The 23,492-nt window shown below is 50.4% G+C and overlaps 2 protein-coding genes across 4 annotated transcripts in view; one reads left to right on the top strand and one right to left on the bottom strand.

The window, feature by feature from the left end:
- LOC101519929 (stimulator of interferon genes protein) overlaps window positions 1-8,132 on the bottom strand; it is a 118,730-nt gene extending 110,598 nt beyond the window's left edge. Inside the window, exons 1-7 of one of the 3 annotated variants that reach the window (XM_058677803.1) lie at window positions 7,688-8,123; window positions 7,018-7,262; window positions 6,703-6,886; window positions 6,345-6,453; window positions 5,267-5,505; window positions 4,471-4,657; window positions 3,773-3,975 (exon numbers count right to left, since the gene is read on the bottom strand). In XM_058677803.1, coding sequence (XP_058533786.1) covers window positions 3,779-3,975; window positions 4,471-4,657; window positions 5,267-5,505; window positions 6,345-6,453; window positions 6,703-6,886; window positions 7,018-7,244 — 1,143 coding nt within the window. In that variant the 5' untranslated portion in view covers window positions 7,245-7,262; window positions 7,688-8,123 and the 3' untranslated portion in view covers window positions 3,773-3,778. Of the gene's footprint in view, window positions 1-3,560; window positions 3,976-4,470; window positions 4,658-5,266; window positions 5,506-6,344; window positions 6,454-6,702; window positions 6,887-7,017; window positions 7,263-7,687 lie in introns of those variants that run through there. The other 2 variants (XM_058677802.1, XM_058677804.1) reach the window with 2 other exon arrangements.
- Window positions 4,528-23,492, top strand: part of UBE2D2 (ubiquitin conjugating enzyme E2 D2) — a 75,886-nt gene continuing 56,921 nt past the window's right edge. Inside the window, exon 1 of the mRNA XM_058677808.1 lies at window positions 4,528-4,666. The gene's annotated coding sequence lies outside the window, so the exon portion shown is untranslated. The remainder of the gene's footprint in view (window positions 4,667-23,492) is intronic.

Genomic DNA, 23,492 nt, shown 5'->3' with positions numbered 1-23,492 from the left:
AGGCTAATATCTGGACCTACAGATACGATACCATCCCTCCTTCCAACAACCCTGAGACTGTGATTCTCATTCTGTGCTTGCACAAATTGAGCCTTACCAAGATACCAGGGAGACACAAGTACAAAGTCATAGAGTCAGGATTGAATGTGGGGATCTCAGATGCCACAGCCTGGCCTCATGCTGGAGCTGGAGGGGTAGCAGAAAATTATGTTGGCAAGGTCCTTGATTCTGGGCTGGTTTCTGGTGTGTCAAAGAGCTGTGTATGATGTCAGAGCATCCTCAGGCCTTAGGGACAAGGCATGGATGGCTGGGGAGAAGCACGATTGTCCCTTGGCTCTCTTGGCTCTGTCACCCTTATGGGAGCCAGGTTATTCTGGAAGATGTGTGTCTGATATTAAGCATTTCTCCAATAAGACTCTGGACTTTGGCACATTGAGGACCCAACATGATGGTTCAACTGGCTCATCCTCTGCCTACAAATGCCAGAATCCCATATGGGTGCCAATTCATATCATATATGCTCTACTTCCCATCTAGCTTATGGCCTGGGAAAGCACTGGAGGATGGCCCAAAGCACTAGGACTAGGCACTAGGACTAGGACCCTGTACCCACATGGGTGACCCAGAAGAACCTCCTGGCTTCAGACCAGCCCATGTTGGCTGTTGAATGAACCAGCAGATGGAGTATCTCTGTTGTCTCACCTTCTCTTTCCATAACTCAGCCTTTCAAATAATAATAAATAAATCTTAAAAAAAAAAAAGAAGAAGAAGAGGAAGAAGAAAGAAAGGTATACTGAACATATGTAATGAAAAAAGGTTGGAGAGAGTGATCAAGTCCAGCCCTGGGGCAAACAGATGGGACTTGTCACCATAATGTGGCAGTTGTGTCACTGTGGTCAGTTTTGCCACAGTGTTTCTGCCTGAGAGTAATGCCATGAAGCTTGGCAGAGTTACTGGTGTTACCCTCGGAGAATGTCCCCTCTCCTCACACAGACTTCCCTGCCACTGCTTTGCAAGTTCTGCAATGGAGACATTTACTCAGTGATCCTTGCCCTTTAAGTGGCCCCTTTCCAGGATGTAGCTGTGTGTCACTCATGGCCAGCCTGATCGTTAATCTCAAGTCTTCCCCTGGAAATGAGAGGTAGGGCAGCGCTTAAGATGCCATTTGACAGGGCCCAGTGCGATGGCTCAGTGGTTAAATCCTCGTCTTGAATGTGCTGGAATCCCATGTGGGCACCGGTTGTATCCTGGCTGCTCCACTTCCCATCCCATCCAACTCCCTGCTTGTGGCCTGGGAAAGCAACAGAGAATGGCCCAAAGTCTTGACATCCTGCATCCATGTGGGAGACCTGAAAGAAGTTCTTGGCTCCTGGCTTCGGATCGGCTCAGTTCTGGACACTGCAGCCACTGAAGGAATGAACCATTAGAAGAAGGATTTTTCTCTCTGTATCTCCTTCTGTCTGTAAATATGCCTTTCCAATAAGAAAAAATCTTTTTTTAAAAGGATGCCATTTGGCACATCCCTACTTCTTATCCAGGTACCTGAGCCTGAGTCCTGGCCATGCCTCCAACTGCAGATTCCTGCTAATGTGCACCCTGGGAGGGTAGTTGGGCCCCTGCCACCCATGTGTGAGAACTGAATTGAGTTCCTGGCTCAGGGCTTCAGCGCGGCCCTGAGGCATCTGTGGAGTAAACCAACAGATTGGACCTTTCACCTTTGTTCTTGCTCTTTCTGCCTTTCAAATCAAAGTATTTTAAACAATTCAAAAGTGGGGCGGGACAACACTATGACTCAAAAGTCTAATCCTGCATCTTCAAGTGCCAGAATCCGATATGGATGCCAGTTAGTGTCCCAGCTGCTCCACTTCCCATCCAACTCCCTGCTTATGGTCTAGTAAAACTATAAGATTTCCCAAGTCCTTCTGACCCTGGAGAAGGAGACCTAGAGACTCCTGGCTCCTGACTTCAGATCAGCTTAGCTTAGGCCTTTGCTACCAGTAGATGGAAGATCCTCCCCTCTTTGTCTTTCCCTCTGTCTGTAAATCTGCCTTTCAAGTAACAACAACAACAACAACAACAAAAAAAAAAAAAAAAAGAAGAAGAAGAAAAGAAAAAGAAAAAAGAAAAAAGAAAGGAAGGAAGGCAGACAGAAAAAGAAAAAGATCCTTAATATATTGAACAAGGGCAGGTGGGTACAGTGGAGAACACTACCCCCCATACGCTTTTAGGCCAATTGGTGAGCCCTGCACATGGTGAGATGACAGCATTGCCCCATTGCCCGTACAAGGATGAGGAGGATTGCAGGAAGGATTCAGACACAAGCCAATTTGGACATTAGGGCTAATAAAGTCTAAGCTCTTGTCGTCCCAAAGGAAAAAAATATATGAAACATTCAAGTTGAGTAACCCACAATGCATTTTTTTAGCCAATATCCAACCTTTAATTTTTCTTTAAAAGATACCCCCTAAAACATATCTGTTTGTGAAGAAAACAAGCCCTCCACATACATTGTATCTGCCAAACCCTTAATCTTGGAGTTGCTAGAACCACGGAAAATACATTTCTGTTCTTTACAAGTCTAAGGTAATGTTATTGTTTTTTCTGTTTTTGTTTTTCTACTAATTTTTTTTCTTTATTTTTGACAATCTTGACAGAGTTAATTAGGGCACAAAGGTTCAAGGGCTACAGGAAAGTGGGTAAGACTATTATTATTCAACATTTTTTTTTCTTGTATCTGGGGTAAAGGGGGAGGTAAAAGGAGAAGCCCCACCCAGTCTCCCACCCATCCCAGGTCCCTGATGTGGGACATGCTCCAAGGGTCTTGTTCAAGTGGTTTTTGATTATTCAACAGTTATGAATTGCTGCCAATCCCGCTACTCCAAGAACAATGAGGTTGCTGAAGAATCTACTGATTGACACAGTCCATCTTAGAGTGTCTGTTTGCCCAGCGTTTCACTGCCAACATATGGCTGGGGTAGTTGATTTGATTTGTTCTGTCCTCTGTCTTTTCATGGTTAGGGTTCTGAGTCTGGCAGTTCAATTGGGGAGATCCCCAAAGAAACTTTGTCTGAGGTAATCCCAGACTAGATTCTTGTGTGTACTTGCAAGTACGGGGCCGCAATGCGTTCTTAAGACAGAGTATTGGGAAAGCTCAGGGCAGGAGCGAACCACAAGTGAGTGTGAATACTGCAGGAGGGGAACCAGCACCACTGCTAGAGGCAGGGAGAAACAAATTCTAGAAACCTATAAATGGACCGGTTCGTCTAGAGGATCATCCATTAGGAGAGCCCATGTGACCTCGATACTGCAGAGAATGAGCTGGGCTAAGAAACTTCTGACCTGACCTTCCACTTTCCCTGCCTTCTCCTGCCAGGGCTCCCCATTGACCAAACAGGACCAAAAGCCAGAGGGCAAAGGAGCCTGCCAATGCCATCCAGCAACCCTGAGGTAGAGGAGGCTGAGAAGGGAGGAGTGTAGGGCTGCAGGGCCTGGTGGGGTGGAAGTCCCAGGGCAACTCCCTAAAGTATGCTTCTACCCACTGCTCACACAATGCTGAGAGATGGAGGGAGGCGATGATGATCATCCCCTGCCATGGATGAGAAGCTGAGGCGGCTTGCCCAAGGATACAGACAGGACTCTTGTGGAGACATCCAGTCCAGGGCCCTTCTCCTCCAGATCCCCCATCAGGAAGGACTTGTCTCTGGCTGGATGTCCAGTCACTGAAGCAAGCCCCCACCAGTCTCAGGATCACCAGAGCTCAGACAAGGCACACCTGGGCTCAGAAGATATCAGTGCGCAGTGGGAGAGGCTGCTCCATGCCACTGATGAGAAGCTCAGGCTCCTGTGACAGCGTGCAGGAGAAGCTGGGCCCAGATGAGGACCTGGAGCTGCCCACCGCGACCTCCTCCCTGTCCTCCTGCCGTAGGTGCCGGAGAACTTCTTGTGATAGCGAGAAGCTGCTTCCCTCAACAGGTTCTGGAATGGAAGAATGAGGCAGGAGGGCTGGGTGAGGATCTAACACATCCCCCATTGAAACATACCCAGAGAGGTTGCTGGGAAGATCTTCAATCTTTCTGACCCCTCTTCCCACCCGCCACTGGGGCTAGAGTTCCATGGAAGCCTAGAGAGTCTTAATAAAAATGGAATTCCACACTCTTATAGAAGATGCTCGGAAGGAGGCAGAGATCTCACACCAAGGGTGTGGCCCCACTCCCTTGTATGCCACACATGCTGCCTCTGGCATCCCTGGAGAAAATGAGGGGTACCCTTCAGCCTTCCCCTGCCTGGAGCCAATAGCTGAAGACCTCAGGAAGCAATCTATTATCCCACTGTGAGAGGGAGAATTCTCCTGGAGAGGAAGGGACAGGAAATGCCTTAGACACACAGTGCCATGACTCCTCCCAACCATCTGGTGGAAGGCTCTGGCACCCCAACTCCTTCATCCTTTCATCCAGCCTGGCGAGCCCTCACCCTGGTAGACGATGAGGCGACAGCTGTTCTGAGACTCTGGGGCATCTGCCAATATATCCTCGAGTGTCCGGCAGAAGAGTTTGGCCTGCTCCAGGCGATCCTCGCGGCTAAAACCAGCCCGGCCGTCCTGTGACATGGCAAACAAGGTCTGCAGAGGGGTGGCATACTCCAGGACACAGGCACCAGCCTACAGAAGGTAAGAAGACAATTGGCTGGCTGAGACCCCCCACTCCCTGCATCTGGTGAGTAGAGCCCTGCTGGTGATCCCCCTGAAGGAGGTCCGCACTGTCTGATCTGTCTTGGCCTGTGACCCTTCACTTCTGAAACATGCCTGGCCTGAGCTAATCTCACCTTCCCAATTCCTCCTCCTAACTTCTAAAGCAAAGAGCAAGGTCCTCTCAGCTAGGCTGTCCCCTGCTCTAGCTGAAAAGGGAACCAGGAGCAGGGGTATAGGTTGAGGGGTGGCTGGGCTCTAGGCTTCATCTCTGAGCTGGGTTGTCCTGTACCCACATGAAGTTCTTCAGATCTGCTCCAGCCTTCCCCCAGGGTAGCTTTACGTGGAGAACAAGATATAGCCCAGGTGGACTTGTCCACTTTCCCACTGGGTCTCTGAGCCTCGGTTACCTCCTCCGCTGGTGCAAATTCTGGAAGGTGGTTGGATGACCCACACAGAGTATATGCTCAGTAAATATTACTGGAGCCAACTAGGGAGACTGAGGCTCAGAGGAAGGTAGTGAGTTTTCCCTAGTGCTTGGCCAGGGCCTGAGGTGACTGACCCTGACCCCTGGGTGCTCACCCGATGCCCATTCTCCAGAATCTCATAGACACTGTTGCTGTAAACCCGACCCTTGATTCCAGCCCGATCTGTGTTCTGTTGTGGCAGCATATGCAGGAAGCGAATGTTGGGATCAGCCATGTTCAGGTCATCAGGTACCCCGCAGTCCAGTGGGAAGAGGATATACAGCCGTCGGCTCCCCATGCCAGACAGTGTGTTGTTGTGAAGCTGATTATAAGCTTGGATCCGGGCCTGGAGCCCTGGGGTAGAAAAGCCCAAGGAGTCATTTTCACCCACCCTGTCCACAACCCAAGGCCCAGGTCCTTGGCACCTTCCCTGTGTGGCTGCAGCCCACTGTCATTATGCAAGAGGCCAGAATGGGCAGAGCATCCAGGAGCCCTCCCCACCATCCTCTTACTTCCCTCCTTCTCCCATCACTTCTCCTTTCCCCTGGATTCTGGTTCAGCCCCAGGCCTTCCCACTAACAGTTTTCAGAGTTCTGAGATACAAGTATTATTCCCAGCATTCCCTGCTACAGAGAGTCACAGGCCAGAAGTTAGTGCAAGTTCTGGCATCCTGGGGATATAGCATTTGCATGTGGGAGAACCACAGCCTCGGCCTGCGAGTCCAGAGGCATAAGACGAATGAGTCCCACAGACAAGCAGTGGACAGACAGAGTGTCAAATCTTGTCTCCTCTCTCTAAAGCGTGTGATGATGGCCAAATTCCATGGTCTCTCAGAACCATGATGACCATCCCTTCACAGGGCTTGAGGGAGAAGAAAATGAACAATTTGGGGAGTGATCAAAAGGAAAGTGAATTAACAAGTAAATAAGAGGAAATGCATGGGAAGGGCTTCTAGCCTGTGATATAAATTAGGATTCACTCTGCACAAGACCCCTGAAGACTCCAGGCTGCCTCTCCCTCACCATAACCAGGCATAGCAACAACATCCCCCTACCCACTGGGATGCTCCGGGGACCACATGGCTCAGCAAATAGGAGAACACCTTGAGCAATACAGAGAATTTTGAAAACACAGGAGGCCATGAGCCTATCTGTCTTGTGGATCTGGAAATGGGGGCAAGGAGGAAGGCCCACCTGGCAGGATTAGCCGAAGGTACCCAATGTAATACGACCATGCCAACCCATGGGCCACGTTCAAATTCTTTTTTTCACAGATGGTAGAGACCTCAGCTGGGGTCAGGCCCTGTGGACAGCAGGATGGGGTTGGGGAACCTCCGCCAAGGACACTCAGAGCCCTCCGCCTCCCAGAAGGTTTCCCAACTTGCTGCTGTCTTGTTCCCATCTCTGCCATTGCTGAACCCACTGCCCAGAGCTTCAGAGGCTGTACCCCAAGACGTATGATTTTTAAACTGGTGCCGCTTCCAGGCCTGAGCTCAGGGAAAGGACCAGCCTCCAGCACAGCCAGAGCCTCCATCTCCCTTCTGTGTCCTACCTGGAGGCCCAGGAGGATGTTCAATGCCTGGGAGAGACCCAAGAGGGCAAGCATCCACGAGAAGGGCAGGTCCACCAGATTCCGGAGGGAGTAATAGAAATAGCCGGACAGCAGCAGCAGGGCCCCATGGCGGATGGGACAGCCCAAGCAGGACCGTATAGCCTTCCAGTAGCTGCTCTGGTACCTGCAAGGGACAGCCGAGTCCCAGATTCCAGTCCAGCTCAGCCAGAGAGGTTTGGGGGAGGAACAGGGCTAACAGATGCCAAAGTGACACATGCTGGGTGCCCTATCCCCATGGGCATTACTGGGACTCACCTGGAGTGAATGTGGCACAGCTCCTCCACCAGACTGCAGGCCGCTTTCAACAGAAGGCCCAGCTGCAGGGAGGCCAGGTGGAGCACCAGGCACCGCAGAGTGTGCTCTGGGGGCTCCCCCAGCCCCCAAAGGGCCATCAGGCAGACAACCAGCAGGACCAAGGCTGCCTTCTGGGCCCCATGACCCCTGGGACGTGGGATAGATGGATGCAGGCTCGACTGGGGCATCTGTGGACACCAAGAAATCTAGAAATCGATGGCAATGATTCCCTCACTTTGGTCCTCTGGGACCCAGGCCCCCGTCAGCCACTTTCCCAAACCCTTTCCTTCCCCAGCACCCAGTCATTCTGCTCCCATAGGCTGCTCTTGGGAGACATCTCTTGGGGATTGGACTGTGCATACAGCATCCTTCAGCTCTTTTCACGAAAGGCTTGTTGCAAACAGAGCAGGGCCAGCACCTGCACAGCCAGCTAAGCCCCAGCAAGACCACAGGTATGATGAAGAAAGAAGAGTACTATGCAGACCAATCCGCTCAAGGACCCTTTATGCCCCCAGAATCCACCCGATATGGGACTTAACAGAGTGCAATGTCAGAGTTCAAGGAGTAGAAGCGACCTCTGGGTCTCAGCTCCCCTGCCTTGGAACACCAGCTGGGCTCCTCCGAATCCTACCTTCTGCTTCCTGGACACAGATGACTCTTAAAAGAAGACAGTGAGAAGAGGCTCACTCCAGCGGCTACCAGCAACCAGGGCAGCTTCTCCGAGTAAAACCTGAAAATGAAACAGCAAAATCCATTTATGTTCTCTCCACCCCACTGCAACCCTGGCATCTTGCCCACGGCACCCTTAGGGGCACTATTTCCTGCCTTTCGAAAAAGAGGAAGTGTCCTCTCCCAAGCCTGAAGGAGCCAGGCTGCTGTCTCAAGTTGGAGGGGGACTCAAGCTTGAGAAAGCCCCACTTCATCACCCTTGCTACCCCCAAACTAGTTTGCTCAGAAACTCCCTGACACTTGCTGGCAGCCACAGCAAACAAACGCACTCTACCCACAACATAGAGTAGGACTGCACACACACCAGGCCAGGGCAGTGCACACACTCCTCCCGCACACATGACGCTTCCCTGTGTGATTCTTTTTAATTATGATTTCCACCTACGGATCTTTTTTTTTTTCTGAACACTGTGACATCAAGAGGAAGGCGGGGAAATGAGCAAAGTTATTTCCTGTAACAGCAGCTTTTTAAGTTAAGGGCTGGGTGAAAGCAGAAGGCCTACAAACAAGCAAAGTTGGCACCCCCTTGTCCCTTCGGGGTGGAGGGGGCGGATGGTGGATGGCGGAAATGACCACACCCATAGCTTCTTGGAAGGAGCTCAGCAGTTCCAGCTAAAAAGGCATCTGTGTGCACCATAGTTAAAATAGTGTTTACCTTGAGCCAATTGCTGCTTTTCTGGGTTCACAAATCCTCCAACCTCCCTGCCAGGCAGGTATAATCCTGTCACTGTTTTGATCTTAAAGTATTTTTGTTTTTTGGGTGTTTATTTATTTATTTATTTTGGAAAGGCGGAGTGATAAGAGAACAAGGGAAAGACAGAAATATAAAGTGCTTCCATCTACTAGTTCACTTTCCAAATGGCTGCAACAATCCTGAGCTGTTCCAGGACACAGCCAGGAGTTTGCAGTTTCATCTGTGTCTCCCACGTGGGTGACAGGAGCACAAATATTTGGGTCATCTTCTGCTGCTTTCCCAACTGCATCAGGAAACAGCTACATCAGCAACCAGGACTTGAACCATCACTCCACTATGGGATGCCAGCATCACAAAGCAGTAACTTCATCAGCTGTGACCGCAACACTGACCTCCCTCCCACCCCGAACACTGTTTCACTGTTTTACAGATGCATAATCTGAGGTTCAGTGAAGTCAAAATCTGGGCCAAGTAAATGATCAACTGGAGACTTGAAGCCTGGTGGTAGTTGTGGTGCACAGTTCCTCTGCCTTCACCTGCACTTTATAAGAGGGCGTAGGCACCAAGACATGTTTCATGCTTTGAGTTGTACTGCAGGCTGGGGAGTACGTTTGGCTTCCATCCCACCAACTGATAAGCTGTTTGCAAGGCTAGTGGTGGACCTGGGGATGGAGTCTGGATGGCACCAACAGAGCAGCACTAATTTATTCCTAGTCAGTCAGAGGGCTCTCACCTGGACCCCACCCTACAGCACAACCCAACCTTGGAAGAGACACAAATTCATTTTCAGGAGCAATGAGGAAAGGCTTCCCAGAATGCTTCTGGTTCTTAGAAACCATTTTCTTTGTTTGTTTGTTTTAAACAAGACTCTTTTTAAAAAGATTTATTTATTTTTATTGCAAAGTCAGAATATAGAGAGGAGAAAAGACAGAGAGGAAGATCTTCCATCCCATGATTCACTTCCCAAGTGACTGCAACTTCTGGAGCTGAGCCAAGCCGAAGCCAGGAGCCTGGAGCTCTTGCAGGTCTCCCACGTGGGTGCAGGGTCCCAAGGCTTTGGGCCGTCCTCGACTGCTTTCCTAGGCCACAAGCAGGGAGCTGGATGGGGAGTGGGGCCACTGGGATTAGAACTGGTGTCCATATGGGATTCCTGGTGCGTTCAAGGTGAGGACTTTAGCCACTAGACTATAGCACCAGGCCCTTAGAAACCATTTTCAAGGAATGTGGAGAACTCCCTACATTTCTTTCTCCCTGCAGTTGTTTTCTGCAAAAGTCTGGAAGGGTACCATAACTGAAGATCAGCAGTGACTGCTCTGTGCAATGGGTATCTGGATGCTACTCTGATTTTTTTTTTTTTACTCTTTGTTCATTATGTTTACTTGAGTTTCTTCTGCATTGAGCAGGTTCAATGTTGAAAGGGTGCTTTAAAGAAAAAAACCACACCTTTGCTTCAGTCATGGAGCCACCTTCCCCTGCCCTGTGCATTCCCTGCTATGCCAGGCTAACTGACCTGAAGCTGCTTTGGTCGAGATCTTGCAAGTGCAAAAGGCTCTAGGGAAGCGCACTCAGGGAGAACAAGATGTGACCTGGCTGAGAGCAGTGGGGACTGGTAGGGGTCTGGGAGGCAGGGAGATCAGCTGGACCTGGCAGGTAGAACACAGTTCATGACTGGGCCTGGCCTGAGAAGGTCATTAGAACAGGCAAGAGAAAGAAAGTTGCTGGGGCAAGCATGGTGGTCCAGGGGTTAAGCCATCACTTGGGATACCCACATCCCATGTTGCAGTTTTGTCTCTACTTTTAATCCAGCTTCCTGATATGTGCCTGGAAAGGAGATGATGGTCATGTCCTTGAGCTCCTGTCACTCACAAGGGAAATATGGATGGAGTTCCCAGATCTTGGGTCCACCATAGATGTCATGTGCAGCAGTGAGTCGCATGAGCCAGCAGGCAGAAGATCAATGTTTCTCCTGGTTTTACTCTGGCCTTTGAAATAAATGAATAAATAAATGAACCTAGGGCCGAGTGCAATGTCTCAGCGAATCTTCCACCTCCAAGGACTAGGATCTCAGATGTATGCCAGTTCATGTCCCAGCTGCTCCACTTCCCATCCATCTCTCTGCTTGTGGCCTGAGGAAGCAGAGGATGGCCCAAAGCCTTGAGATCATGTACTGGCGTGGGAGACCTGGAAGAGACTCCTGGCTCCTGGCTTCAGATTGGCTAAGCTCTGACTCTTGTAGCCACTTGGAGAATGAACTAGCAGATGGAAGATCTTTCTCTGTCTCTCCTTCTCTCTATAAATCTGCCTTTCCAATAAAAATAAGTCTTTAAAAAATGAACCTAAAATTTTAAAAAAGGTTACTGAAGTGGTGAAGTCCTCATTATACAAGCCTTCAAATGCCAAACCAGGAGAGATACACAGAGAGAAGGAGAGTCAGAGGAAGACCTCCTGTCTGATGATTCACTCCCCAAATGGCCACAATGGCCAGAGCTAACCCTATGCGAAGCCAGGAGCCAGGAGCTTCTTCTGGGTCTCCCACGCGGGTGCAGGGTCCCGGGGCTTGGGCCATCCTCAACTGCTTTCCCAGGCCACGGGCAGGGAGCTGGATGGGAAGTGGGGCTGCCAGGATTAGAACCAGTGCCCATATAGGATCCCAGCTTATGCAAGGCAAGGACTTTAGCCGCTAGGCTACTGTACTGGACCCTCCGCATTAAAAAAAAAAATGAGGCCAATGCCTATAGAGATGCTTCCTGGAATACCTGCAACCCATTCTGGATTATTGGGTTCAGAGTTCCAGCTCCACTCCAGATTCCATCTTCCTACTGCTTCCTGAGAAAGCAGAGGAGGATGGCCCAAGTCCTAGGGCCCTTGCATTCATGTGGGAAACTAGGAAGAAACTCCTGGCTCCTAGCTTGAGCTTGGCCCAGCCCTGGCTGTTGCAGCCATTTGCAGCATAAACCACCAATTGGAGAATATCCCTCTCTTTCAAATAAATCTTAACACAAATAAATAAATGAGCAAATAAGTAGTATCTTGGAAAGACTGTGAGCCTTCCTCCTTGTGACCACAGAAGGCAGAAGTAGGACAACTCAAAATGAGTGTCAGATGCTGACACTAAATCAGGAAGAACCTTCTAGTAACACAGACTGCCTTGTGAGGAGCCGAGCTACAGTCAGCCACAGGGTTTACAGGTGCTTGGTGGGTTCCATGAGAGAGCATACAGGATGACGGAATTTCCACTTGCTCAGAAGGTGGGAATTCCCAAGGTCTGGGCCAGTGAGGCTGTGGAGGAAGTCACAAGGCCGTCTGTACTCTGGGAGAGTGGCAAGGAAGTGGCCTTTCTTTTTCCCCTTGAGGAACCTGCTACTGATTTAAGCTGGCTGAGAAGGGAGTTCTCCCACCCACACTTCCGCATCCCGGCTTTTCTCAGGCCTCCATGAGGCCCTGGGACTGGCACTAGTGACACCTGGTGGCCGATTGACCTCACAGTCAAGGCTGTGTCCATCCACATTAGGGCTTCATCCCAGGGCCTGGCACAGAGAAGACTGTCAATTTTATTATATTTTGTTTTGCTTTTTAAAAATTTATTTATTTTACTTGAAAGAAGTACAGAGAGAGAGAGAAAAGGAGAGACAGACCTTCCATCTACTGATTCACTCCTCAAGTTGGCCAAAGTTGAGCTTGACCCAAAGTTGAGCTTGATCCAAAGTTGAAGACCCAAAGCTGGGAACCAGGAGCTTCTTCCAAGGTCTGTGGCATGCATGCAGGGACTCAAGGCCATTGCCATCAGCTGCTACTCTCCCAGGTCATTTGCAGGAGCTGGATCAGAAATGGCGCAGCCAGTACTCAAACCTGCACTCATATGGGATGGTGGTGCATGCCACAGCCTGCTCTATCATGGTGCTGGCCCCAAGACTATCAGTTTTAAGGGAAGAAATGAATGAATGCAGACTAGAAAGAGGAGAAAGATGTGCCTGGACACTCTGCAGGCAAGTTACCCAGAGCTGTTGGAGGAGTGGGACAGGTCACCTGCTCAGGGATGGAGGGGCCTTGGCTCTCTCCTTCCTCCCTGTGCAAGTCAGGTGTGCAAAGGACACCTGTGAGTCAGGGGAAGCACCTGCTTGGGGAAGAGATTGAAGTTAATTAAAGCAGTTCTGATGTCTGAGGGTTTTTTTTTTAAGATTTATTTATTTATTTTTATTGGAAAGGCAGATTTACAGAGAGAAGAGACACAGAGAAAAAGATCTGTCTGCTGGTCCACTCCCCAAGTGGCCACAACAGCTGGAGCTGAGACAATCTGAAGCCAGGAGCTTCTTCTGGGTCTCCCACACAGGTGCAGAGTCCGCGATTGCTTTCCCAGGCCGCAATCAGGGAGCTAGATGGGAAGTAGAGCAGACAGGATTAGAACCGGCACCCATATGGGATCTCAACGCATGCAAAGTGAGGACTTTAGCAACTAGGCTACCGTGCCAGGCCCTGATGTCTGAGTTTAATGATGCTATGGAGGTACCATGGGAGGCTGGGTTGGGAGGCTTCAAACATGGCTCCTTTGAGAAAGACAAGACCGAGACCAGAGAGGGTGAGAAGATGTCTGAGGTCCCACAGCCAGACTATGGCAAAGCTGGGACTCCTTAAGTGGGAGCATTTGATCACCTAAAACAGAAACCCTGGAATGCCCAGGGGGTGTGGCGCAAGCCTACCACCTCAGCAGGCAGGTGGGGAGTGTTACTATCACTGGGCACCCTCGCCAGCATGGGCCTTTCCTTCCACCTCACGATCCAGATGTCTGCCCCAGACACAGGGCAAGACTCCGATGGTCAGCCACACCCGCCCTCCTCCTCCCTGTGTTGGACTCTAATCCCGTCCAGTGTGTGAGTTTTACTCTCCAAGCCTCAGTTTCCTGGACTACAAAGGGATTGTTTGAAGTATGAGAGAGACGACATGTCAGTTGAAGAGTGGCACGTGACAAGTAGCCAAAAGGGGGCACAGTTGCAGGGAAGATACTGCAGTGGGTTAACCTGCCGCTTGGAGTACCTGCAGTCCATATTAGAGTGCTGGTTCAAGTCCAGGTACCTCTGCCCCCCACACCCCAATCCAGCTCCCTACTAATGCTCCTGGGGAGCAACAGAAGGTGGCTCAAGTTCTTGGGTCCCTGCCCCATGTGGGAGATATGGACTGGGTTCCAGGCTCATGGCTTCAGCATGGCCCTGTGGGTATTTGGGGAGTGAACCAGCAGATAGAAAATGATCTCTCAGTTGCTCAGCCTTCTAAATAAATGTTAAATAAATGGGGTTGGGGGGGAGCCACAAAACTATACCTTCAGGGGCATATGTTTGCCATAGAGGTTAAGCCACGATATGGGATATGTGCATCCCATGTTTGTGCCTGGATTCCACTCCTGGCTCTGCTTCTTTTCCCCAGGCAGCAGCAGGTGATGGCTCAAATCCCTCGGCCCTCACCACCTATGTGGGAGACCTGGGTTAAATTCTGGGCGCCTGTGTTTTGTTCTGGCTCAGCTCTGGCCTATTGTGAGCATTTGGGAAATGAAACTAACCAGTGAATGAAATATCTTTCTGTCTACCTTTCAAATAAATACAATGTCAAAATAAATCATAGCTGCCATACCTCTGATATTCAACAAAAAAATCAAATTCAAACCCTCCCTCAACCTCCAAACTAAAGGGAGAGGTCAGGGCCTTGACCTTCATCCTGAGAAGGCTCGGGCCACACCAGTGGTTATTCTAGAAGACATCTCCCTGAGCCCACACCTCTCCAGTGAGGCAGGTCATCCCTGCCCTGCGGAGGCCCTGGGATAGTTCCTAAAAGAGCAGGATTGAGCAGCGTTTGGTTCCTCTGCTGCTTTGTCCCCTCCCTCCTCTCCTCCTTCTCCCCACCCCCAAGCAAACCCAGGTCCACTCGGTTCACAGAGCAGGGTACCTGATCAAGAGAACAGGCCCCATAAATACCAGCTCAGAACAGACCCTAGACTTGTGTTTATTCCGTATTCAGTAGGACAAGAGGATTCTGGTGTTCTGCAGCTCAGGAAGTGGGTCTTTCTGATTTGGAAGGTCTGGGGTGGGGCCCAGGGTCTGCATGTTTAGCAAGTCCCCGGCAGCGATTTGATGCAGTGAGGCTACGAAGGGGCTGCAGGAATTGGATCTTTACCCCAAAGGACAGGTACTGAAGAATGGAAATCCCTTAGGCAACACAGTCTACAGGAAGCCCCTGTGCAGCTGCAGAGTAGAAAATATGTTGAAGGGAGCCGATTGCTGGCCGCTGTGGCTTGCAGCCCGGAGAGGATGTGACATGAATTAGGAAAACAATGAGATAGACTTGGGGCTGAGAAAAGTGGGTGTGTGCCGGCCAGGAGCCAGTATGGATGAGAGTCAGTCCGAGGGTGGGGCACAAGGACAACGCAGAGCCCTATATTGGTAAGTGAAGTAGACACAGGGCGAGGAGGTGGGCACCTTTAGGGGCCCAGTGGGGCAGACCACCATGGCCATGGCAGTTGCCCTAGTACACAGATGGAGGGTGGGGAAGGCACTGCCTTGCTCTCGGCGACTCCAGCATCCGAAGTCCTGCACTGGGGCGGGCGCAGAGTGCACAGCCCGGATAGAGTCCACAGGCACAGCCCACAGCGCCGTGCTCAGCGCACGGGTGAACCGTGCCAGCAGCTCCCTTTTCCCGGCAGGCCTCCCAGCGGTGACATCACCGCTCCGCGTGCCGAGGCCCCGCTCCGCTAGGGGGCGCTGCCCGCGGAAGCTCGCACACCCCTGCGGCTGCAGTTATCTGCACTGGGGCTGGGACCTCCTGACCGCTGGCCCGGGGGTCACATCTCCCCGCTTCTGCCCAGCCTGAAGATTAAAGGAACGGGTTTCAGGGTCAAGTCCCAGCTGGGACCTCGGGGAAACTAATATTCCCATACCCCAGTTTCCCTTGATGTGATCTGCAAGTAGTACTAGCTGCAGAGATAGTTGAAGAGCCGGGTGAAAACATCTGCTTCATGACAAAGCAAGCGCGCAGGATGTCTGTGCTGTGCGGCACTTCCGTGGTCCTGGAATAGACTCCCTGACCGTAAACCCTTCCACATCCCTGCACTGCCCTCAGAACCCATGTCTAACACTGACCCCTTCCTCTTGTTCTGCCACAATCCATCAGCGTTGAACTGTGGAAACCAGAAGCAATCACGCTGTGAGAGCATGGAGGGACCTAGGGGCAGCTAAGGGGGTGCGGTTGTTAGAAGCCTGGACTGCCATCCGATGATGCTCTAAGAGTGCTTCCTGCCGTAGGTGACACAAAGCAATGATCAATATTTACCTGGTTCTGCTTACCCGAGATGCTACTGAAAATGCATAGCTCCTCCTCTGGTCCAAGATTTAAGATTTATTTTATTGTTATTGGAAAGTCAGCTATACAGAGAAGAGGAGAGACAGAGAGGAAGATCCTCCTTCCTCTGATTCACTCCCCAAGTGGCTGCAATGGCCAGAGCTGAGCTGATCCAAAGCCAGGAGCTTGGAGATTGTTCCGGGTCTCCCACGCAGGTGCAGTGTCCCAAGGCTTTGAGCCATCCTTCAGTACTTTCCCAGGCTACAATTAGGGAGTTGGATGGGAAGAAGGGCCCGGGGATCAGAACCAGTGGCCATTTAGGATCCTGGTACTTGTATGGTGAGGACTTTAGCCACTAGGCTACCACACTGGGCCCAGGTGCTAAGCACTTTAACAGAGGCTGTGCAGCTAGCAAGCAGTGGAACCAGAACTCAAAAGATGTCCAGATTGCCACCCTCCACTGCCCTGCTGGACACCTGTATTGGGTCGGACCCAGACCTGCACCCCTTGAGAAAACAGGGTTTGAAGCTTCCAGTGGAGGCCAGCTCCCAGCCTTCAACAGGAGACACATTCCGACTAGGGCCAGGAACTGACCCCTAGGTGAGGAAGGCATGATAGAGTCCCCCTCCTCGACACTGGAAACCTTTGACCCCTAAGCGGACTGGGTCACAGTGGCACCAGAAAGGGCAGAGGAGTGGCCAGACTGGGAAAGATTGGGAAACTAATCCTTTTGTGACCTCCAGGATGTCTTGAATAACTGGAAAGACAGTGACAGATAAAGGAGGACTTAGAGAAACGCGGCGGGTGGGCGAGAGGTGAGCCAAGAGGAGGGTCTGGGAAAAAGCCCGGACGGCGGAAGGTCCAGCTGACACACGGCAGAAGGGGGCGAAGCGCAGGTTTGGAAGGGCCACCGCCGAGGGGCTGAGACGGCGCAGGCACAGGCGCGTGGCGCCGCCCCCCATCGTGCTGCCTCTGCGTGCTGCACGGCTAAGGACGGATTATCTTCTCCCAAAGTGGTTATAGCAACTGGGTGTTTGGCAAGCCCTGAATACAAGGTAGCCACAACTTTTATCATGCCTTTTGGAAGTGCAGGCTTCAGAGTGGGCAGCGCTCCCGCAGGGCCCATTGTTATGCGTGAGGGGCCGGGGCTGGAAAGCTCCGCCCAGGTCCCCCAAGCAGGGTGCGGGTAGGGATCAAAGGAGCCCAGAAGACAGATGTGAAAGCCCCTGGGAAGCCTCTGCAGCTCCCGGGACTCTAGCTAGGGAGGCCTTTATGATGTTGATGAAGCTGAGCCAGAAACCCTCAGCCACCTTTCCTTCCCTGGAGACTGCAATCAATAGTCTCCCCCCTCCACTTGGGGCCTGGGCGGGACCTGTGGGAAATCCCACCTCTGGGCCGCAGGGGCTGACCTCCCTACTCCCTTCCCCCACTGTGGGTCCATAGCATCGGGGATAGGTCAGGGCAAGAAAGAGTGGGGTGCCCTCAATAGCGCCTCCTTGCTACCTTGCCACCCCCAAGGAGTGTGTCTGGAAGTGTGAGGGGGCGGAGAGAGCTATGAAGCTCCTTAAAAATGACATCCCTAGGTACAGAGCCCAGGGAACCGCCCGTCTACCGACCCAGGACAAGAGGCAGGATGAAAGGAAAGGAAGCTGCAAGCCAGAGTGATTTTCTTGCTGACAGCAAGGGCAGCTGAGCTGACCTGAAGCCAGGAGCCAGGAACCTCCTAGCACCCCTGTGGGAGACCCAGAGAAAGCACCAAGCTCCTGGGTTCAGATTGGCTCCGCTCTGGCTCACGGGTGCAGGGTCCCAAGGTTTCAGGACGTCCTCAACTGCTTTCCCAGGCCACAAGCAGGGATCTGGATGGGAAACAGAGCCATCAGGATTAGAACCTGTGCCCATAGGGGATCATGGCGCTTGCAGGTGAGGACTTTAGCCACTAGGCTACCACACTGGTCCTGGGAATTTCTTTCAAGTGGCAACCCTACCTCCACATGTTTGAGAGCTCCCCATGATAACTCAATGATTCTTGCATTTAGTTTGCAGACTCTGTTGTCACCCCCATGAAGTTATCACCTAAAACTGAGCTTAGGAGCAGATACTATTTGTCACTGCTGGCATTGGTGGGGGCTTCCAAGGCAAAGGCCACTCAGAGCAGAAAGAACCTACTATCCTACTCCTGCCAGAGGTTTCCTCCCCCTCAGGAGCAAAGGTGCAGGAGGCAGGGGCTGCTCAAGAGTTGGAATGCATATGTGATCTTACATGCCTCTTGCTGGCATTCCTGGTAAAAATGTGGCTTCAGATCACCAGAGATGGGCAAGTCTCTATGCAAGAAATACAAATGGCCAATAAACACATTAAATGGTCAAGCTGCCTTGTGGGTAGAAAGGTTGTGTTAGGTGTGGAGAAAGACAACCCCCTTAGCAAACAATAGGGTGATATCTATCCCAGAATTAAAATTGTGTATTACATTTAGAAATTTATCAGATAAGGTTTTTTCTTTTTTTAAAAAAAGATTTATTTATTTTATTACAAAGCCAGATATACAGAGAGGAGGAGAGACAGAGAGGAAGATCTTCCGTCCGATGAGTCACTCCCCAAGTGAGCCGCAACGGGTCGATGCGCGCCGATCCGAAGCCGGGAACCAGGAACCTCTTCCTGGCCTCCCACACGGGTGCAGGGTCCCAATGCATTGGGCCGTCCTCAACTGCTTTCCCAGGCAACAGGCATGGAGCTGGATGGGAAGTGGAGTTGCCGGGATTAGAACCGGCGCCCATATGGGATCCCGGGGTGTTCAAGGCGAGGACTTTAGCTGCTAGGCCACGCCGCCGGGCCCAAGATAAGGTTTTTTTTTTAAGATTTATTTATTTTTATTGGAAAGGCAGATATACAGAAAGGTGAAGAGACAGAGAGGAGGATCTTCCATCCAATAGTTCACTCCCCAAGCCGCCGCAATGGCTGGAACTGAGCCAATCCAAAGCCAGGATCCTCTTCTGGGTCTCCCACACAGGTAACAGTGTCCCAAAGCTTTGAGCCATTCTTGACTGCTTTCCTTGGCCACAAGCAGGGAGCTGGAAAGGGAAGTGGAGCCACTGAGGTTAGAATCAGATCCCATATGGGATCCTGGCGCATTCAAGGCGAGAACTTTAGCTGCTACGCTATCACACTGGGCCCCATCTTAATTTTTTAAAAAGAATTATATAGACAGAAAAAGATGGAGCAATGCTTCCATCTCCAAGAGACTGCAACAGCCAGGACTGGGCCAGGCAGCAATTAAGAGCCTGGCATTTTGTCCAGGTCTTCCATATGAGTGGTGGGGTGCCACATGGCCCATCTTCTGCTGCATTTCCCAGGCCGTTAGCAGAGACCTGGGTGGGAAGCAGAACAGCTGGGACATGAACTGGCACCCAAACGGTATGCTGGCATCAGATATAGTGTCTTTAGCTGCTACACCACAACACCAGCCCCAACCTTAACATTTTAAAATGTTTATTGTCCCCTGCTTGAAAGGCACAGTGACAGGGCTAGTGCTGTGGTATAGTGAGTTAAGCTGCTACCAGCATCCCATATGAGTGCTTGTTTGAGTCGTAGCTGTTCCACTTCCAATCCTGCCCCCTGCTAATGTGCTTAGGAAAGCAGCAGCGCATGGCCCAAATGTTTGGCCCCCTGTACCAATGTGGGAGACCCAGAAGAAGTTCCTGGATTCTGGATCCTGGCTTCAGCCTGGCCATTGTGGCCATTCAAGGAATGAGTCAGCAGAAAAGAGCAGGCATTTGGCACAGGGGTTGAGATTACCTGGACTCCCGTGTCCTGTATCAGGAGTGCTTGGGTCCCAGTTCGGCCTACTTTGCCAATTCTAGCTCCTCACTGATGCACATCCCGAGAGACAGTAGATGATGGCTCAAATATTTATTTGATACAAGTTTCTGCTTAACGTGTCAGAACCAATTCGAGTTCTTGGCTTAATGTGTGCGAACCAATTTGAGTTCTTGGCTCCAACTACAGCTTTCTGCAGCCCCAACTGTTGCAGCCATTTAGGGAGTCAGTTGATACCCCCAACACACACACACCAATCACTCTTTCAAATAATTAAGTAACTTTAAAACACATGTGCTCATACACACACACACACTACTTGGTGGTGGTACTGTGACATAACCTGATAAGTGGTTGCCTGCAATCCCAGAATCCCATATTGGAACACTGATTTCAGAGTCCCAGCTGCTCTGCCTTTTACCCATCTTCATGCTGACACACTTGGGAAGGTGTTGAGGATGGCCCAAGTGCCACCCACACAGGAGACACAGATGGATTTCTGGGCTGCTTGCCATCTGGCCCTGCTGTGACCATTGCAATTATTTGAGGAGTGAACCGTTAAATGGAGGTATTTCTGTCTGTCTTTCCTGCTCTGGCTGTAACTCTAGTTTTCAAATAAATAGATGCATTTTTAAAAAGAGAGAGAGAAAAAAAAGCATTAGTAACCCTAAGGGATCTTGTCAGGTTTACACCCTGGATTCCAGTACCAGCACAGGGACCACTCAGCAAATGCTTGTTGAATGACAGAATGAATCAGCCAGGGTTCAGAAAATAGGGACTCAACATGAAGGCCTCAGAAGAGAAATGGGTCTGATATTCTGCCCCCTGTTCTGTTTTTTTTTAAAGATTTATTTATTATTTTATTACAAAGTCAGATATACAGAGAGGAGGAGAGACAGAGAGGAAGATCTTCCGTCCGATGATTCACTCCCCAAGTGACCACAACGGCTGGTGCTGTGCCGATCTGAAGCCGGGAACCAGGAACTTCTTCCGGGTCTCCCATGCGGGTGCAGGGTCCCAAAGCTTTGGGCTGTCCTTGACTGCTTTCCCAGGGAGTTGGGTGGGAAGTGGAGCTGCCGGGATTAGAACCGGCGCCCATATGGGATCCCGGGGCGTTCAAGGCAAGGATTTTAGCCGCTAGGCCATGCCGCCAGGCCCTTGCCCTCTGTTCTTGTCCCTCCTTCCCTCCCACGGCAAATCAGAGAGGCTAGAACACCTCTCCCCAAGGCAGGTTCTAGAAAGTCAGACTTCCTATTCACCAAAGCAGCCGTAAATTTCAAAATATTGCTCTAGCCTCCTCCTTGGAGTAACAACTGATCATAAAGAAATGACTTATTCCAGAGAAGTCCTGCCCCATGACCCAGAGGAACAAACACCTCAGCAGAAGGGCCAAGCAGAGAATCTGAGCAGACTGGTGTCACTTGGCTTCCCCATTTGGTCCACTTCCATCAGTGTCTGCCTTTGTGTGCCTACCCTACACCTATGTGGCTATCCCTACTTCATGGAACCTAAGCACAAGAACGGTTGCTCAGCCGGGCTTAGGGTTCTCATTCTGAAAGCTCCCATGTCAGGAAACCCCAAGCAAACACATTTGTATGGTCGTCTCATGTCATTTGGTTTCATTAGTTTATTTCAGCAGATTTAGGTGATGGGAGCCTTCAGGGAAAAGGCTTGAGCTTTCTTAAATTTCTCTCTCCTCAGTTCCACCCCCTCCACCCACCATCCCCACTAGAGTTGCCCCTTGCAGAACCATTTCCAGTGCAGATGGGCAGCTTTGATTGAAGGCTAAGACTCACCAGAGAAACCCCTCCCTGCACACAGGGTGGACTTCCTATCTGGCTTTAGTATCACCAGCTGGTCACAGTGGTCTTGCTCTGGCCTCAAGTTTACTACCTGTTCCCACAAAGTTGGCAGTATTGGGAGTGACAGGATACTCTGGTGAAAAACGGGAAAGCTCCGAGACAGCACACCTGTGCCTGTGATTTTTTTTTTTTTTTAATAAACGAAGAAGACAGAGACACACACACAGAAAAATAGTTCCCATTTGCTGGTTCACTCCCCAAAGGCCTGAAATGACTAGGGCCAGGCCAGGCAATGCTAATAACTGAGTACTCTCCCATGTGGGAGTCATCCCTGCTACTTCCCATGGCCTGCCTTAGCAGGAAGGTGATGTCAGAGCCAGGAATCAAACCCAGAAAGACAGACATGGGGCACGGGGTCCTAGCCCTCTTAGGGATCCTTCTCTAATTTCTCTCTCTCTCTCTCTCTCTCTCTCTCTGTCTTTCAAATAAAAATAATGTTAAGAAAATAAATAAAATTTTTAAAAAGATGCTCCATAAGTTGTCCACATCCCTTTTAGAGTATGCCCATTCTAGTCCTACTGTCTGGCAGTTTTAGCTGTGTGCTTCCCACTCCGGAAAGCAGAAAATGATGTCCCACCAGGGAGACCTGGTTTCAGTTCCTGGCTCTCTGACATCTGGGGAGTAAATTTCTAGATGAGACTGTTGGTGATCACTCTATCTTCCAAAAAGGTAGAAATAAACAAACATTTTTTAAAAAAAGTGCTTGGCACAGTGGCCAAGCAGCTAAAGTCCTTACTTTGAACGCACCGGGATCCCATGTGGGCACCAGTTCTAATCCTGGCAGCTCCACTTCCCATCCAGCTGCTTACTTCCGGCCTGGGAAAGCAGTCGAGGACAGCCTAAAGCCTTGGGACCCTGCACCCAGGTGGGAGACCTGGAAGCAGCTCTGGGCTCCTGGCTTCAGATCAGCTCAGCTCCAGCCATTGTAGTCACTTGGGGAGTGAATCAGTGGAAGAAAGATCTTCCTCTCTGTCTCTCCTACTCTCTGTATATCTAACTTTGCAATAAAAATAAGTAAATCTTGGGGCCCTGCGGCATTGCCTAGTGGCTAACGTCCTTGCGCTGGGATCCCATAGGGGTGCTGGTTCTAATGCCGGCAACTCCACTTCCCATCCAGCTCCCTGCTTATGGCCTGGGAAGGCAGTCAAGGATCAGCTCGGCAACGGCTGCCGTGGTTGCTTGGGGAGTGAATCATTGGATGGAAGATCTTCCTCTCTGTCTCTCCTCCTCTCTGTATATCTGACTTTGCAATAAAAATAAATAAATCTTTAAAAAAATAAGTAAATCTTTTTTAATAAAAAATGGTTACCTTTAGATGTAAAGAAGGAGGAATTAATGATTAATAGATACAGTTTCAGTTTTGCAAAATAAAAGAGATTTTTTGGCCGTATTATGGTGAGATCACACAACATGAATGCAGCTAATGCCACTCATTTGTATGCTTACAAAGAGCTAAAATGCCACTTTTTGAATGTATGTTTATCACCGTTAACTTAAAAAAAAAGTTTTTTCTTTGAAAAGCAGAGAGAAGGAAAGAGAAAAATCTTCCATCTGTTGGTTCTTTCCTTAAATGGCCACAACAGCTGGAGGTAAGCCAATTTGAAGCTGGCTTCTTCAGGTCTCCCTAGTGGGTACAGGATGCCCATGGACTTGGGCCATCTTCTGCTGCTTTCCCAGATCATAAGCAGAGACCTAGTTTGGAAGTGGAGCAGCTGGGACATGAACCAGTGCCCTTATGGGATGCCACTGCTGCAAGCAGAGACTTAGCCCACTGTGCCATGGCACCAGCCCCCATTATTAACTTGAAAAAAAATTACAGAATGGAATACTGCTTGGCGACTGAAAGGGCTGGACATTGATGCACACAAGTTGGGTGGATCTCAAAGGCATAGCAGGGATGTGAGGAGAGCCGGTCTCCAAAGATCCCATGGTATATATTTCCATTTACCCCACACTTGCAAAATACCTAAATTATAGAGATGGGAAATAGATTAGTCATTGCCAGGGGTTAGGGA

This window comes from Ochotona princeps, chromosome 19, assembly GCF_030435755.1.
Source record: "Ochotona princeps isolate mOchPri1 chromosome 19, mOchPri1.hap1, whole genome shotgun sequence".
In the NCBI taxonomy this organism is placed as follows: Eukaryota; Metazoa; Chordata; class Mammalia; order Lagomorpha; family Ochotonidae; genus Ochotona; species Ochotona princeps.
The sequence above is the reverse complement of the archived record's forward strand: the minus strand, read 5'-3'. Positions and strand labels throughout refer to the sequence as shown.